This window comes from Bombina bombina, chromosome 3 (genome assembly GCF_027579735.1).
Source record: "Bombina bombina isolate aBomBom1 chromosome 3, aBomBom1.pri, whole genome shotgun sequence".
Taxonomy (NCBI): domain Eukaryota; kingdom Metazoa; phylum Chordata; class Amphibia; order Anura; family Bombinatoridae; genus Bombina; species Bombina bombina.
Genome location: NC_069501.1, coordinates 642,915,195 through 642,933,162, shown reverse-complemented (window position 1 = coordinate 642,933,162; position 17,968 = coordinate 642,915,195). Strand labels below are relative to the sequence as shown.

Below are 17,968 nucleotides of genomic sequence, written 5' to 3'. Positions count from 1 at the left end.
GCGCTAAATTCTCCAACCAGAAAGTTGATGCAGCCGCAACATCAGCCAAAGAAATTGCAGGTCTAAGAAGATGACCTGAATATAAATAGGCCTTCCTTAGATAAGATTCAAGCTTCCTATCTAAAGGATCCTTAAAGGAAGTACTATCTTCCATAGGAATAGTGGTACGTTTAGCAAGAGTAGAAATAGCCCCATCAACTTTGGGGATTTTTTCCCAAAACTCTATAGATTTTGCTGGTACAGGATACAATTTTTTAAACCTTGAAGAAGGAATAAAAGAAGTACCTGGCTTATTCCATTCCTTAGAAATCATATCAGAAATAGCCTCAGGAATAGCCTCAGGAATAGGAAAAACACTTGGAGAAACCACAGGAGGTTTAAAAACAGCATTTAAACTTTTATTAGACTTAACGTCAAGAGGACTGGTTACCTCAATATCAAAAGTAATTAACACTTCTTTTAATAAAGAACGCATATACTCTATTTTAAATAAATAAGTAGATTTGTCAGTGTCAATGTCTGAGGAAGGATCTTCTGTATCAGATAGATCCTCATCAGAAGAGGATAAATTATTATGTTGTTGGTCATTTGAAATTTCATCAACTAAATGAGAAGTTTTAAAAGACCTTTTACCTTTATTAGAAGGTGGAAATGCAGACAAAGCCTTCAAGATAGAATCAGAAACAAATTCTTTAAAATTTACAGGTATATCATGCACATTAGAAGTTGAAGGAACTGCAACTGGCAATGTATTATTACTGATGGATACACTATCTGCATGTAAAAGTTTATCATGACAACTATTACAAATGACATTCGGCGAAATAATTTCTACAATTTTACAACAAATGCACTTAGCTTTAGTAGAACCGATGTCAGGCAGCAATGTTTCAGCAGAAACTTCTGAGGCAGGATCAGATTGAGACATCTTGCAAAATGTAAGAGAAAAAACAACATATAAAGCAAAATGATCTATTTCCTTATATGGACGAGATAGAGAGAGAGGCGCCAGAACCATAAAGAAGTAACGTTTGGATGTAGAGACAATTCCTAGCCACGAATGTTGGGAGAAGAAAAGCTGCCCTGCAAGTTCTCACTCCATGGCTCGCTCCAATAGTCTGGGATGGCACATATGACAGTAGAATTTTAGATGAACAGTTTAAAGGAAAACAAATTGGGCTCTTTGTTTTTGCTGTGAAAAAGTTATCGTTTACACACTCCCATGGTGAGACTGAGCGCTGATAGTTCCAGCTGAGCCCAAGGAGATCCCATAGATCGATACAGCCTACAGCCTATTGGAGCTCCACCAGTGACGTCATCTGCCTGGGGGTGTCTGTCGGGCGACTCACAACGGTCCCGACTCGCAGTGAAGGGCACGCTCTAAGTGCCGCTACAATTGTGAGTATCCACTCTAGAAGGGGGGATTCTTTGCATGTTATTTGTCTCTACATCCAAACGTTACTGCTTTATGGGTCTGGCGCCTCTCTCTCTATCTCGTCTGTACATGTAGGATTCCTCTGGGAGTTCGTCTGGAGAGCGCAGCCTTTACACCAAGCCCACCGGAACGGAATCATTATCCAGCAGCGCACCTCTTGAGGATAGTTGGATTATCCGTACTTAATTTCCTTATATGACAGTTTCAGGAATGGGAAAAAAATGCAAATAGCATAGCCCTCTGATAGAGAAAAAAGCAAGAGGCAAACATCAATGGGGTATTGAAATAATGAAAAAGTTTGGCGCCAAGTATGACGCACAACGTAACGTAAACTTTTTTGCCGCCAAAAATAACCGGAAATGACACACTCGCGTCACTAATGACGCAACCGTGTGAAAGGTCTCGGCGTCAAGTATGACGCCGGAAATGACAAAGTTGCGTCAGACGTATTTTTCCGCGCCAAGAATTACGCAATAAAGTTTAGCACTTGACGCACCCGCGGGCTAATACCGCCCGCAATTTGCAAGTAGTAGTCAATTGAAAAAAGACTAAACCCCAGGTAAGAAAATGTTTTCTTTAAAAGATGTTTATATTTCCCAAATATGAAACTGACAGTCTGCAGAAGGAAATACATGAACCTGACTCATGGCAAATATAAGTACAATACATATATTTAGAATTTTATATAAATGCATAAAGTGCCAAACCATAGCTGAGGTGTCTTAAGTAATAAAAAACATACTTACCAAAAGACACCCATCCACATATAGCAGATAGCCAAACCAGTACTAAAACAGTTATCAGTAGAGGTAATGGTAAATTGAGAGTATATCGTTGATCTGAAAAGGGAGGTAGGAGATGAATCTCTACGACCGAAAACAGAGAACCTATGAAATAGACCCCCGTTAGCGAAATCATCGTATTCAATAAGTGATACTCCCTTCACGTCCCTCTGACATTCGTTGTACTCTGAGAGGAATCGGACTTCAACAATGCTGAGAAGCGCATATCAACATAGAAATCTTAGCACAAACTTACTTCACCACCTCCATAGGAGGCAAAGTTTGCAAAACTGAATTGTGGGTGTGGTGAGGGGTGTATTTATAGGCATTTTGAGGTTTGGGAAACTTTGCCCCTCCTGGTAGGATTGTATATCCCATACGTCACTAGCTCATGGACTCTTGCCAATTACATGAAAGAAATGTATAATTTAATTGATGCATTTTGCACTTTTATAAGCACTTAGTCATAGATAAAATTAGTATGCATGTCACTTATAAATGTGTATCTGTGAGTAAATAAATTGGCATGATTATATAAATGCGTATCTGTGACCATATCTGTGTATAAGTGACAATTATATAAAAAAATCATTTAGAAAACATAGGCAAGTCAAGCCATATTTATATTTCCCTTTATAACTCTAAAACCACATTTCGATTCTTTTTTAATAATTCCTTTAAACTCAACTCCCTATTTTGCAAATGTCACAGATGGAAAGCATCTTATGATATAACAAAATTGACAAACACAATCATAAGTAGAAATGCAAGAACTCCGTAAAAGATTGTGTAAAAAACTGTTTGCTTGCAATGCGTGCAAAGGCAGATTGAGAAACGCGTTGCAATAAAACATTCTTTTATAGAGTTGATAGCTCCAGTATTTATTTGTGCAGTGGTGGTCTAATATGCATTATGTATGCATGGTTTGAGTATATCTCTTGTACAACCCGCTCCTTTATTAACAGCTGAACGTTTGCCGGAGGGAACAGCATACAGAACAAAGCATGTTGCAGTACACTTTATACAGGGAGCAGTTCACCGGAGTGCTAATCAGCAGGAGACTGAGTTTCAGCCTGTGCTTATTGAACTATTGGTTTTGGTGCCATCACAAAGTGCGAGTCCTTTTCTTTGAATTTCACATATTTGAACTTTACAAGAGTACGCTATGTGGCGCCCCTTTGTTCCTTGTGTGTTTCTAGAATACCTACTATCAATGCCTATACGACTGGAAATGGAGCCGTCTGAGCAGGACTCACTCTCATATTATTACACATACTATTTATTTTAGATGTTTATATCCTTCTTTGATTGTTTTTATTGTATTATTTTTAATACTATTGTTTGGCGCCCCTTATAATCTACTCATAAGTGGGTAGTTTAATTTTTCTACTTTGGTTTATGTTTTAGTTGTAGTACTGAAATAATTGTATAAAATACCTACCTGGTATATTGCAACTGATTGGCAAATGTTATCTACATTTAGAAGATAAAATCCATAGTCTAGTAGCGTGTCAGAATATTTAGGATGTTTAGGACCAAAATTCTCCCTAGGAAAAAAAAAAATAAAGTTTAGGAAACATTCATAGAAATGTCCACCATTATCAGATATTTGTAGAAATACTTACCGTGCCAGATAAACAGCATGTTTTATTAACTGTTCTGCCTTCTTGAATTCACGTTTCACCACACATGCCTTAAAATAAAAAACACACTGATGTGAAATTATGGGAACATTACACAAATAAAACATATCTTAACAGAGCAAGATAAGGCAAGCTGTGTTTTTTTCTTTCTACTTTGCAAATATATAAATAGCAGTATCAGCTCTCTGCAGTGGGTACTCTTGTATGAGGTGTACAGTGCAGCAACTCATAGGCTGCTGATAAAAAAAAGGAGGAACGATGAGGGTGTGCTTATTTCCTTCTTTTTAAGCACATGCTAAAATAAAACATGTATTTACTATAATGACCAACAGACATGCACAAATAATTGTATTCTATTTGTCTATATTGAAGTAGATCACAAAAACAGAATTTATGCTTACCTGATAAATTACTTTCTCTTGCGGTGTATCCAGTCCACGGATTCATCCTTTACTTGTGGGATATTCTCATTCCCTACAGGAAGTGGCAAAGAGAGCACACAGCAAAGCTGTCCATATAGCTCCCCCTCTAGCTCCACCCCCCAGTCATTCGACCAAAGGTTAGGAAGAAAAAGGAGAAACCATAGAGTGCAGTGGTGACTGTAGTTTAAAGAAATTTTTTTTTACCTGACTTAAATGCCAGGGCAGGCCGTGGACTGGATACACCGCAAGAGAAAGTAATTTATCAGGTAAGCATAAATTCTGTTTTCTCTTGCAAGGTGTATCCAGTCCACGGATTCATCCTTTACTTGTGGGATACCAATACCAAAGCTTTAGGACACGGATGAAGGGAGGGAACAAGACAGGTACCTTAAACGGAAGGCACCACTGCTTGCAAAACCTTTCTCCCAAAAATAGCCTCCGAAGAAGCAAAAGTATCGAATTATAAAATTTGGCAAAAGTATGCAGTAAAGACCAAGTCGCTGCCTTACAAATCTGTTCAACAGAAGCCTCATTTTTGAAAGCCCATACGGAAGCCACTGCTCTGGTAGAATGAGCAGTAATTCTTTCAGGAGGCTGCTGGCCAGCAGTCTCATAGGCCAAACGGATGATGCTTTTCAGCCAAAAGGAAAGAGAGGTAGCAGTCGCTTTCTGACCTCTCCTCTTACCAGAATAGATAACAAACAAGGAAGATGTTTGTCTGAAATCCTTAGTTGCTTGTAAATAGAACTTTAAAGCACGAACTACATCAAGATTGTGTAATAGACGTTCCTTCTTCGAAGATGGATTAGGACACAGAGAAGGAACAACTATTTCCTGGTTAATATTCTTGTTAGAAACAACTTTAGGAAGAAAACCAGGCTTGGTACGCAAAACTACCTGATCTGCGTGGAACACCAGGTAAGGTGAATCACACTGTAAGGCAGATAATTCTGAAACTCTTCGAGCAGAAGAGATAGCTATAAAAAACAAAACTTTCCAAGATAACAACTTAATGTCTATGGAATGTAAAGGTTCAAACGGAACCCCTTGAAGAACTGAAAGAACTAGATTCAAACTCCATGGCGGAGCCACAGGTTTATAGTCAGGCTTGATTCTGACTAAAGCCTGAGCAAACGCTTGAACGTCTGGTACCTCTGCCAGACGCTTTTGTAACAGGATAGACAAAGCAGTTATTTGTCCTTTTAAGGAACTAGCTGACAATCCTTTCTCCAATCCTTCTTGGAGAAAAGACAATATCCTGGGAATCCTAACCTTACTCCATGAGTAACCCTTGGATTTACACCAACAAAGATATTTTCGCCATATCTTATGGTAGATTTTCCTGGTGACAGGCTTTCTAGCCTGAATCAGAGTATCTATAACTGACTCAGAGAACCCACGCTTTGATAGAATTAAGCGTTCAATCTCCAAGCAGTCAGACGTAGAGAAACTAAATTTGGATGCTTGAACGGACCCTGTATCAGAAGATCCTGCCTTATTGGCAATGTCCATGGTGGGACAGATGACATGTCCACTAGGTCTGCATACCAAGTCCTGCGTGGCCACGCAGGTGCTATCAGAATCACCGAAGCCTTCTCCTGCTTGATTCTGGCAACCAGACGCGGGAGGAGAGGAAACGGTGGAAAAACATAAACCAGATTGAAGGACCAAGGCGCTGCTAGAGCATCTATCAATACCGCCTTGGGATCCCGGGACCTGGACCCGTAGAGAGGAAGTTTGGTGTTCTGACAGGACGCCATCAGATCCAACTCTGGAGTGCCCCATAGCTGATTGAAAAAAAAACGTTACTGTGCCTTTAAGAGATAAAAAGAGCACACAATTTTACAAAACAGTGAAAAATGCAGCAATCTTTCTGAAATTTTCACAGTATGTAGCTAAAGCCTTAATAAGATTGCACCACAAGTTTCAAAACGATTAACCCCTTAATGCCCAAACTGGAGCAGCCTAAAGCCAACACCCAGTTAAATGACTACTGCACCTTGCCACAGCCTAGCTGTGGCCCTACCTGCCCTTAGGGATCAGATTTGGGGGAATATAGCTTCTATTAGGCCCTCAAACATCAGCAGGACCCTCCATGTGAAAAAGCATGAACTTCTCTGCAATTCTAAGTGCGCATCTGAGGCACGAAATTAAGCCCTTCCCACTCTACTCTGGAGCTGTGAGGCCTAGTAAATCACTCCTAAGTGACTAAAAAAAAAACAGCCATGTGGTAATAACCCCAGAAAGAACCCAAAGGGGCTTTCAAAGTGTCTTGCAAAACGATTTTTCCTTAGCCAAACAATCGACTGCCCTGAATAAGTGTCAACCAGTATATTAGCCCAATTATGTAAGCATTCAATTCCTTACTAAGTCTGTGAACATAGCTTACCCTCCCCTCATGGAGATATTGTCAGTCTCTTCTAGCATTATCTTAGTCTTGTCTAGAAATAAATGACTGAACATACCTTATTGCAGATCACCCTGCAAACTGTTCCCCCCAACTGAAGTTTTCTGGTACTCCTCAGTCCTGTGTGGGAACAGCAGTGGATTTTAGTTACAACATGCTAGAGAGTAAATAGTACAAACCGGTACCATTTAAAATAACAAACTTTTGATTGAAGATAATAAAACTACAATTCTAACACCACATTCACTTTACACTCCCGAGAGAGACCCTAGTGCTTAGAGCCGGCAAAGAGAATGACTGGGGGGTGGAGCTAGAGGGGGAGCTATATTGACAGCTTTGCCGTGTGCTCTCTTTGCCACTTCCTGTAGGGAATGAGAATATCCCACAAGTAAAGGATGAATCCGTGGACTGGATACACCTTGCAAGAGAAAATGTCCATGGTTAGTGGCATTTGGTGCAACGCACAAATACCTATGCACTGCAAATAAATTCTGACCTTTTTTACACATGGTTAATGACCAAATTAAACTTTCAATAAATCCAATTCTAGCAGAATCTAATAAGATATTTAAATGTGAGTACGCTGCTTGAAGTAGATAGACATTCCAAAAAATTGATCTCTCTTGCTCCTATATATTCCTATTCAAACTTGATGATGTTAGGCCACATATATTCAATCTGGGACCAATCAGAGGGCTAGAACAGTGACAGATGATTGTCTACAGACAAAGTAGAAAGAGAGAGAGACACACACACACACAACGGAGGAGAGCTAGAGAGAGACTTAATGATAAGACAGAGTGACAGAAAGACAAACAGCAAAGCAATCATTATTTGTATGCATATCTACTGTATACAAAAAAAAAACGGAGGAGAAACTTTAGAAAAATCTGTCATTCATGTAATCAATAGGGGGCTTTGCCTTATAACACTATAATTTCAACACAGGTTTCAGGAAAACTTAAATTATAATCTTTTACAAGAAATATTAGGTGGCATTACAGTCCCATAATATAATATATATATGTGTGTAACACAGTAAGAATGTGTCAATAACCAATATCAGTTTAGGTACTTAAATTCACTATCACAATCAGTATTGTAACAGTGTACACAAAAACATAATTTATGCTTACCTGATAAATTTATTTCTCTTGTAGTGTATCCAGTCCACGGATCATCCATTACTTGTGGGATATTCTCCTTCCCAACAGGAAGTTGCAAGAGGATCACCCACAGCAGAGCTGCTATATAGCTCCTCCCCTCACTGCCATATCCAGTCATTCGACCGAAACAAGACGAGAAAGGAGAAACCATAGGGTGCAGTGGTGACTGTAGTTTAATTAAAATTTAGACCTGCCTTAAAAGGACAGGGCGGGCCGTGGACTGGATACACTACAAGAGAAATAAATTTATCAGGTAAACATAAATTATGTTTTCTCTTGTTAAGTGTATCCAGTCCACGGATCATCCATTACTTGTGGGATACCAATACCAAAGCTAAAGTACACGGATGATGGGAGGGACAAGGCAGGAACTTAAACGGAAGGAACCACTGCCTTTAGAACCTTTCTCCCAAAAACAGCCTCCGAAAAAGCAAAAGTGTCAAATTTGTAAAAATTTTGAAAAGGTGTGAAGCGAAGACCAAGTCGCAGCCTTGCAAATCTGTTCAACAGAGGCCTCATTTTTAAGGGCCCAGGTGGAAGCCACAGCTCTAGTAGAATGAGCTGTAATACTTTCAGGGGCTGCTGTCCAGCAGTCTCATAGGCTAAGCGTATTATGCTCCGAAGCCAAAAGGAGAGAGAGGTTGCCGAAGCTTTTTGACCTCTCCTCTGTCCAGAGTAAACGACAAACAGGGCCGATGTTTGACGAAAATCTCTAGTAGCCTGTAAGTAAAACTTCAAGGCACGGACTACGTCCAGATTATGCAAAAGACGTTCCTTCTTTGAAGGAGGATTAGGACACAATGATGGAACAACAATCTCTTGATTGATATTCCTGTTAGAAACCACCTTAGGTAAAAACCCAGGTTTGGTACGCAGAACTACCTTGTCTGAATGAAAAATCAGATAAGGATAATCACAATGTAAGGCAGATAACTCAGAGACTCTTCGAGCCGAGGAAATAGCCATCAAAAACAGAACTTTCCAAAATAAAAGTTTAACATCAATGGAATGAAGGGGTTCAAACGGAACTCCCTGAAGAACTTTAAGAACCAAGTTTAAGCTCCACGGGGGAGCAACAGTTTTAAACACAGGCTTAATCCTAACCAAAGCCTGACAAAATGCCTGGACGTCTGGAACTTCTGCCAGACGCTTGTGCAAAAGAATAGACAGAGCAGATATCTGTCCTTTTAAAGAACTAGCTGATAAGCCTTTGTCCAAACCCTCTTGGAGAAAGGACAATATCCTAGGAATCCTAACCTTACTCCATGAGTAACTCTTGGATTCACACCAATAAAGATATTAAAGCCATATCTTATGGTAGATTTTCCTGGTGACAGGCTTCCGAGCCTGTATTAAGGCATCAATGACTGACTCGGAGAAGCCACGCCTTGATAGAATCAAGCGTTCAATCTCCATGCAGTCAGTCTCAGAGAAATTAGATTTGGATGATTGAAAGGACCTTGTATTAGAAGGTCCTGCCTCAGAGGCAGAGTCCATGGTGGAAGAGATGACATGTCCACTAGGTCTGCATACCAGGTCCTGCATGGCCACGCAGGCGCTATCAGAATCACCGATCCTCTCTCCTGTTTGATTTTGGCAATCAGTTGAGGGAGCAGAGGAAACGGTGGAAACACATAGGCCAGGTTGAAGAACCAAGGAGCTGCTAGAGCATCTATCAGCGTTGCTCCCGGGTCCCTGGACCTGGATCCGTAACAAGGAAGCTTGGCGTTCTGGCGAGACGCCATGAGATCCAGTTCTGGTTTGCCCCAACGATGGACCAGTTGAGCAAACACCTCCGGATGGAGTTCCCACTCCCCCGGATGAAAAGTCTGACGACTTAGAAAATCCGCCTCCCAGTTCTCTACGCCTGGGATGTGGATCGCTGAAAGGTGGCAAGAGTGAGACTCTGCCCAGCGAATTATTTTTGAGACTTCTAACATCGCTAGGGAACTCCTGGTTCCCCCTTGATGGTTGATGTAAGCCACAGTCGTGATGTTGTCCGACTGAAATCTGATGAACCTCAGTGTTGCTAACTGAAAGCTTGACGCCTGTATCAGGATGTCGTCTAGATACGGAGCCACCGCTATGCCTCACGGTCTTAGAACCGCCAGAAGTGAGCCCAGAACCTTTGTAAAAATTCTCGGGGCAGTGGCCAACCCGAAGGGGAGAGCTATAAATTGGTAATGCCTGTCTAGAAAGGCAAACCTTAGGAACCGATGATGATCTTTGTGAATCGGTATGTGAAGGTAGGCATCCTTTAAGTCCACTGTGGTCATGTACTGACCCTCTTGGATCATGGGTAGGATGGTCCGAATAGTTTCCATTTTGAATGATGGAACTCTGAGGAATTTGTTTAAGATCTTTAGATCCAAGATTGGTCTGAAGGTTCCCTCTTTCTTGGGAACCACAAACAGATTTGAATAAAATCCCTGTCCTTGTTCCGTCTGCGGAACTGGATGGATCACTCCCATTACTAGGAGGTCTTGCACACAGCTTAGGAATGCCTCTTTCTTTATCTGGTTTGCTGATAACCTTGAAAGATGAAATCTCCCTTGTGGAGGAGAAGCTTTGAAGTCCAGACGATATCCCTGAGATATGATCTCCAACGCCCAGGGATCCTGAACATCTCTTGCCCACGCCTGGGCGAAGAGAGAAAGTCTGCCCCCCACTAGATCCGTTTCCGGATAGGGGGCCGTTCCTTCATGCTGTCTTGGGGGCAGCAGCAGGCTTTCTGGCCTGCTTGCCCTTGTTCCAGGACTGGTTAGGTTTCCAGGCCTGTCTGGAATGAGCAACAGTTCCCTCTTGTTTTGAAGCGGAGGAAGTTGATGCTGCTCCTGCCTTGAAATTTCGAAAGGTACAAAAATTAGACTGTTTGGCCTTTGATTTGGCCCTGTCCTGATGAAGGGTATGACCCTTGCCTCCAGTAATGTCAGCAATAATTTCCTTCAAGCCAGGCCCGAATAAGGTCTGCCCCTTGAAAGGAATGTTGAGTAATTTAGACTTTGAAGTCACGTCAGCTGACCAGGATTTAAGCCATAGCGCCCTACGCACCTGGATGGCGAATCCGGAATTCTTAGCCGTTAGTTTAGTCAAATGAACAATGGCATCAGAAACAAATGAGTTAGCTAGCTTAAGCGTTCTAAGCTTGTCAATAATTTCATTCAATGGAGCTGTCTGGATGGCCTCTTCCAGGGCCTCAAACCAGAATGCCGCTGCAGCAGTGACAGGCGCAATGCATGCAAGGGGCTGTAAAATAAAACCTTGTTGAGTAAACATTTTCTTAAGGTAACCCTCCAATTTTTTATCCATTGGATCTGAAAAAGCACAACTGTCCTCAACCGGGATAGTGGTACGCTTTGCTAAAGTAGAAACTGCTCCCTCCACCTTAGGGACCGTCTGCCATAAGTCCCGTGTAGTGGCGTCTATTGGAAACATTTTTCTAAATATAGGAGGTGGGGAAAAGGGCACACCGGGTCTATCCCACTCCTTGCTAATAATTTCTGTAAGCCTTTTAGGTATAGGAAAAACGTCAGTACACACCGGCACCGCATAGTATCTATCCAGCCTACACAATTTCTCTGGAATGGCAACTGTGTTACAGTCATTCAGAGACGCTAATACCTCCCCAAGCAATACACGGAGGTTCTCAAGCTTAAATTTAAAAATAGAAATCTCTGAATCAGGTTTCCCCGAGTCAGAGATGTCACCCACAGACTGAAGCTCTCCGTCCTCATGTTCTGCATACTGTGACGCAGTATCAGACATGGCTCTAACAGCATTTGCGCGCTCTGTATCTCTCCTAACCCCAGAGCTATCGCGCTTGCCTCTTAATTCAGGCAATCTAGATAATACCTCTGACAGGGTATTATTCATGATTGCAGCCATGTCCTGCAAGGTAATCGCTATGGGCGTCCCTGATGTAATTGGCGCCATATTAGCGTGCGTCCCCTGAGCGGGAGGCGAAGGGTCTGACACGTGGGGAGAGTTAGTCGGCATAACTTCCCCCTCGACAGAACCCTCTGGTGATAATTCTTTTATAGATAAAGACTGATCTTTACTGTTTAAGGTGAAATCAATACATTTAGTACACATTCTCCTATGGGGCTCCACCATGGCTTTCAAACATAATGAACAAGTAGGTTCCTCTGTGTCAGACATGTTTAAACAGACTAGCAATGAGACTAGCAAGCTTGGAAAACACTTTAAAACAAGTTTACAAGCAATATAAAAAAACGTTACTGCGCCTTTAAGAAACACAAATTTTCCCAAATTTTGAAATAACAGTGAAAAACATGCAGTTACACTAACGAAATTTTTACAGTGTATGTAATAAGTTAGCAGAGCATTGCACCCACTTGCAAATGGATGATTAACCCTTTAATACCAAAAACGGAATAACAAATGACAAAAACGTTTTTTAAACAGTCACAACAACTGCCACAGCTCTACTGTGGCTTTTTACCTCCCTCAATACGACTTTTGAAGCCTTTTGAGCCCTTCAGAGAAGTCCTGGATCATGCAGGAAGAAGCTGGATGTCTGTGTCTGTAATTTTTGCTGTGCAAAAAAAACGCCAAAATAGGCCCCTCCCACTCATATTACAACAGTGGGAAGCCTCAGGGAACTGTTTCTAGGCAAAATTCAAGCCAGCCATGTGGAAAAAACTAGGCCCCAATAAGTTTTATCACCAAACATATGTAAAAAACGATTAAACATGCCAGCAAACGTTTTAAAATACACTTTTATAAGAGTATGTATCTCTATTAATAAGCCTGATACCAGTCGCTATCACTGCATTTAAGGCTTTACTTACATTACTTCGGTATCAGCAGCATTTTCTAGCAAATTCCATCCCTAGAAAAATATTTTAACTGCACATACCTTATTACAGGAAAACCTGCCCGCTATTCCCCCTCTGAAGTTACCTCACTCCTCAGAATATGTGAGAACAGCAAAGGATCTTAATTACTTCTGCTAAGATCATAGAAAACGCAGGCAGATTCTTCTTCTAAATACTGCCTGAGATAAACAGTACACTCCGGTACCATTTAAAAATAACAAACTTTTGATTGAAGAAATAAACTAAGTATAAAACACCACAGTCCTCTTACGACCTCCATCTTAGTTGAGAGTTGCAAGAGAATGACTGGATATGGCAGTGAGGGGAGGAGCTATATAGCAGCTCTGCTGTGGGTGATCCTCTTGCAACTTCCTGTTGGGAAGGAGAATATCCCACAAGTAATGGATGATCCGTGGACTGGATACACTTAACAAGAGAAATACATATGTACTACACCACATATAGAGTCAAATTGAATAGAATCCAATCAAATACGTGTGTATGTTGTACAAGTAGGCTGCTCCCCTCGAGTTATAAGGCCATCCACTTCAAAGTTGTTCTAAAAAAAAAGAGTAGAGAAGGCACCACATAGCATAATTCTGTATAAAATATTTGGAGTAGTAAACTTAATACGATACACTCACATTTGGTGAAGCACTAAAATGTAGTGCAAACTGGGCAGGACAGATCCTCAGAGTTGTCCGGTAAAACTCTCCTCTTGGTTCACAAAGCACAGATGACTGTGGTCACTCTCCCCTCGCAATGGGTTGGTGTTTAATTGTCCTTGGGGATACAGTTCTCTGTTCTAAACCGTCCGGTCTGCCCAGTTTGCACTACATTTTAGTGCTTCACCAAATGTGAGTGTATCGCATTAAGTTTACTACTCCAGATATTTTATACAGAATTATGCTATGTGGCGCCTTCTCTACTTTTTTAGAATGACTAAGAATTAATTGAATAGGTTTTACCCCTATATATTAGATTGTAAAGATTTCTAAATCCAATATTTTTAAGCATTTTGCTATAGTTATTTCTTAGTTCAACAATGTTCCTTTCTTTCAATGTGAGAGCATTATTTCTTTGTCTGTCCACTCAATCGTTCTCTCTCTCCCTGCCAGAGACCTTCCGCGTAAAGGAAAATTAAACTCAAAATCTAATTTTTTATAAAATGTTTAATTATGCGTAGTGAAAAACAAAATATTTTGCAATGTACTTTCATTATTTACTTGACTCTACCCAGTGCCCCAGAAAGGGTAAAATGTATCCTAATGAATTTAGAAGCCTATCATTGCAACATGCAAACTGTTTGCTTGATCAGTAAAGGAGTGCCGCTATACCTAGCACTAACTGGCCACAGCAAAGGAGACACAACAAATATACACAAGAGGCTATTCAAAGTTTATCTCTCTGAAATGTAAAATAATAAAAATGTGCTAACAAAATGACAGTTTAAATTATCTTAAAACATTTATTGGGAAGGCAAATATTTTGCAATAAAGTGCTTGGTTGTTGACTAATGTCCCTTTAACTTCTCATACAATAATTTCTGCTATCAATTTTTAACCACTGCTATGAGGCTTTCACCAGCTCTCAAACAGGCGCTTCTAGGTAGCATTGTCCTTGTGCTGTGTAGTAAGTTTAAACCAAACCTAAATTGTATTTATTTTTTCCCTAGCAAAAAGCAAATTTTCAATGTGCATTTAAGATAACGTTATCTCTTATTAATCTAATAATACTGCTTAAGCTAACGGATAACCATTATTGTTATGGCAATCATTTCACATATTTAAAGGGATATAAAAGTTAGATGATTTTATTATTGCACTATTGCTTTAAATTACCTAGTGTTTAACCCCTGTAAATTGATTAAACACAAGGTTAAGTCAGCTCCAGAGCAGCAGTGCACTACTGGGAGCTAGCTTAACATAACTGATGAGCCAATGACAACAGATACGTGTGTAGACACCAATCACCAGCTAGCTCCCAGTGCAGGATATGTACATAATATTTTAGCAAAGGATAAAGTAAATTTAAAAATAGAAGTGAATTTAAAAGTTCCTTTAAATTGTCTCTTTAAGGGTACCTTGACAGGTGCCTTCTCTATGTCATGTAAGCCAGAGACAGAGGTTCCTCTCTAAATCCTACATACAATTCCATCAAATAGCTGAATTCTAGCCCTCTGTTCTTTTGTTACTTCATCTGATATAAAGGAGAACTGTCTGTGAAACAAGTGGTCCCATCCCCCAGCGGGTGGTGCTGACATATAAAGACCACATGTCATTTAGGCACAAAACTCTCAATTTAATTAAGTTTTCCCACACTTGAAGTTGCCCTTTGTTTCGTGAGAGTGCGGTCTAAATCAGAGACTTCATTTTTTTATTAATAATTATTTTTATTAGTGAGATAATTGTTACAGAGGACACAAACAATACATGGAGGTCAAAGAAACAATTTTTGCTACAAACAGGGATAAGTGATGCGCAGATCACTATATATATATATATATATATATATATATATATATATATATATATATATATATAAAAGTTCAAAAGAAAGCATAGTAATGATACACAGATTTAACCACTTGTAAGTCTCTGACATAAATTCCTCATTAATTTTATTTTTAATACAATTATTATAAACAAGTGAAAACATCACATAAGCCGGTTGAGCTGCTAATAAACAAAGGAAATCAGCTTGATTTAAGTTGCAATGGAGCTGAAAAAGGTCATATTTAGAGGGGGGGAAAAAAAAAAACAAAAAAAAAAAACATAAAAAAGAAAAAATTATCTCCTACATGCCCCTCCCCCATGGTGTTTCCTACCTTGTTTTGTATAATTGAGCCCATTCACCTCTTAAAGAGACCATAAGCATAGTTTCAGATTGTAAAACATGGTGTAAGAAGGTGTTTCTGAGTTTCAATATCTAATGTCGTAAAGGAACAGTAAAGTCAAAATTAAACTTTCATGATTCAGATAGAGCATGCAATTTTAAACAACTTTCCAATTTACTTCCATCATCAAATTTGCTTCATTCTCTTGGTATCTTTTATTGAAGAGTAAAACTAGGTAGGCTCATAAGGGCTCAGGAGTGTGCACGTGTCTTTAGTACTCTATGGCAGCAGTGTTTGCAACATTATTTGTAGCTTTGTTATACTAAAGACACATGTACACTCCTAAACTCTTATGAGCCTATCTAGTTTTACTCTACAATAAAATATAGAAAGAGAACAAAGCAAATTTCATAACAGAAGTAAATTGGAAAATTGGAAAGTTGTTTAAAATGGCATGCTCTATGATTTACCCATTTAGAAATTTGGAACTGGTTTTGTTAGGGATCTGGTAGAACGATTTCTAACCTCCCTACCTTATTATTTTTCTCCCTCTCTTTTCTTCTCCCCCCTCTTTCATCATCTTTTTTTTTTTTTTTTTTAGATTTTACTGTATCTGGTTGTTGAGACAATTTTTGCTGTGTATGACTTGATGGTATTTATGATCTGATCTACATTGTCACATCTAAATAAAAGATTAAGGAAGAGGAACAAAAAGGGGATAGAAATGTAATTATGCTTGGTAAATTATAAGTGAATTTGAATTATAATTAGGGATTTGCATCTCCAGATAAATGTACAACTGTTTTGAATGTTATTTTTTATTCCCATAACTTGTCTTGTGCACTAGTTGCATTTTGCCTTGTATTTACAGGTGGCCCTAGGTTTCCGCCAGTTCAATTTGCACTGTTTCAGAATAACAACCTTTTTTTCCAGTCATGTGACTGCTATTGAAAAGCATTGAGAAGCAGTGCATTGATTAAAATAGCCAGTAGGTGGAGCTGTCCGCTTGTGTTGCAGCAAAGATATGCAAGCCAAGCAAGCTGAAATTAATCAGTTTAACCAGAACTGAGCTATCGAGCAGCTTGCAAAGGAACAAGATCTTCCTGTCTATAAATCAGTCCAGAAACTGTTTTCTGAAAAATGCAAGTAACGTCTGTGTTGTGCAATTATTTTATTAGGTTTATAATGCTGTTTAGTAAATGTTTTTCTTCATTTAAGTTAGTTTAATTATATATTCTGTGTTGTGTGATTATCTTATTAGGTTTATAATGCTGTTTAGCATTTAAAGTCTTCATTTCAAAGCTTTAAATGTATAAGGTGTTACTTATGTCAATTTTGAGAGGGGCCTGGAACCTAACTCCCTCACTTCCCATTGACTTACATTATAAACTGGGTTTCAATTTACAACGGTTTCAATTTACAACCATTCCTTCTGGAACCTAACCCCGGCGTAAACTGAGGGCTACCTGTACTTCATAATTGCATCTGATGTACGTAATGGTTGGTGCATTTATTTTTTTGTTTTGATCGTTATATTTAATTTAAAAAAATACCCCAACAGTGTATTCTGGTTCAAGGAGTAAAATGCTATATATATATATATTATATATATTATATATATATATATATATATATATATATATATATATATATATATATACACACACACATAATTCAGGGCCTTCCTCCTTCTTCATATGAGAGTCAAATTAGGATTTGTTTGACTCACATTGCATTTGTACTACAGTCTAAGAAGGGCCAGGTTGATATATACTGTTTTTGTACATCACTGCAAATATGTTTTGATTCATTTAAAACACCCTGCGAGGTCCAATGAAAATGTAAATGTGAGTTGTTTAATTAGTCTACACTGTTGGATTATAAATAAAGAATAAAAAAAATTGCATGCTCTATCTGATCCATAAAAGTTTCATTTTGACTTTACTGTGCCTTTATTGCACCTTTCCACTTCTTACGGAAAATACTTAGTCTATTTTTTATGTCTGCACTAGCAATAATTAGTTTAAAAGAAAATTGTTTATACAATTGCATTTTAAGCCTAGATATTTTAGGCTTCAAGCAACTTTCTAAAATATATTTACGTGCCAGTAGGTTATTTAGGGTCGGAATAGGGCGATATATGGCAATCCTTTTATTCCATTTGAGTCACAAAAAATGAGAAACCTCAAGTTGTACATTAAATACATAATTTACTCTTCAATGATAAATCCCTATCTTTTGTGGTGAAAGTCCACAAATTCCTTACTGCTGGGAATTCATCACTTGGCCACCAGGAGGAGGCAAAGACACCCCACACCAAGAGCCGTAATATTCCTCCTACATCCCTGTACCTCCCAGTCTATAGTATAGCCAAGAACATGAGAAAAGAAAGACTGTATCTTAAGAAAAAAAAATACAGGGAAGTAGGAGGGATATTAA

At 39.2% G+C, this 17,968-nt stretch overlaps 1 protein-coding gene across 1 annotated transcript in view; it reads right to left on the bottom strand.

Moving 5' to 3' along the window:
- The window catches only part of APPBP2 (amyloid beta precursor protein binding protein 2), a 373,616-nt gene that overhangs the window by 114,814 nt on the left and 240,834 nt on the right, over positions 1-17,968 (bottom strand). Inside the window, exons 7-8 of the mRNA XM_053707351.1 lie at positions 3,843-3,910; positions 3,659-3,764 (exon numbers count right to left, since the gene is read on the bottom strand). Coding sequence (XP_053563326.1) covers positions 3,659-3,764; positions 3,843-3,910 — 174 coding nt within the window. The remainder of the gene's footprint in view (positions 1-3,658; positions 3,765-3,842; positions 3,911-17,968) is intronic.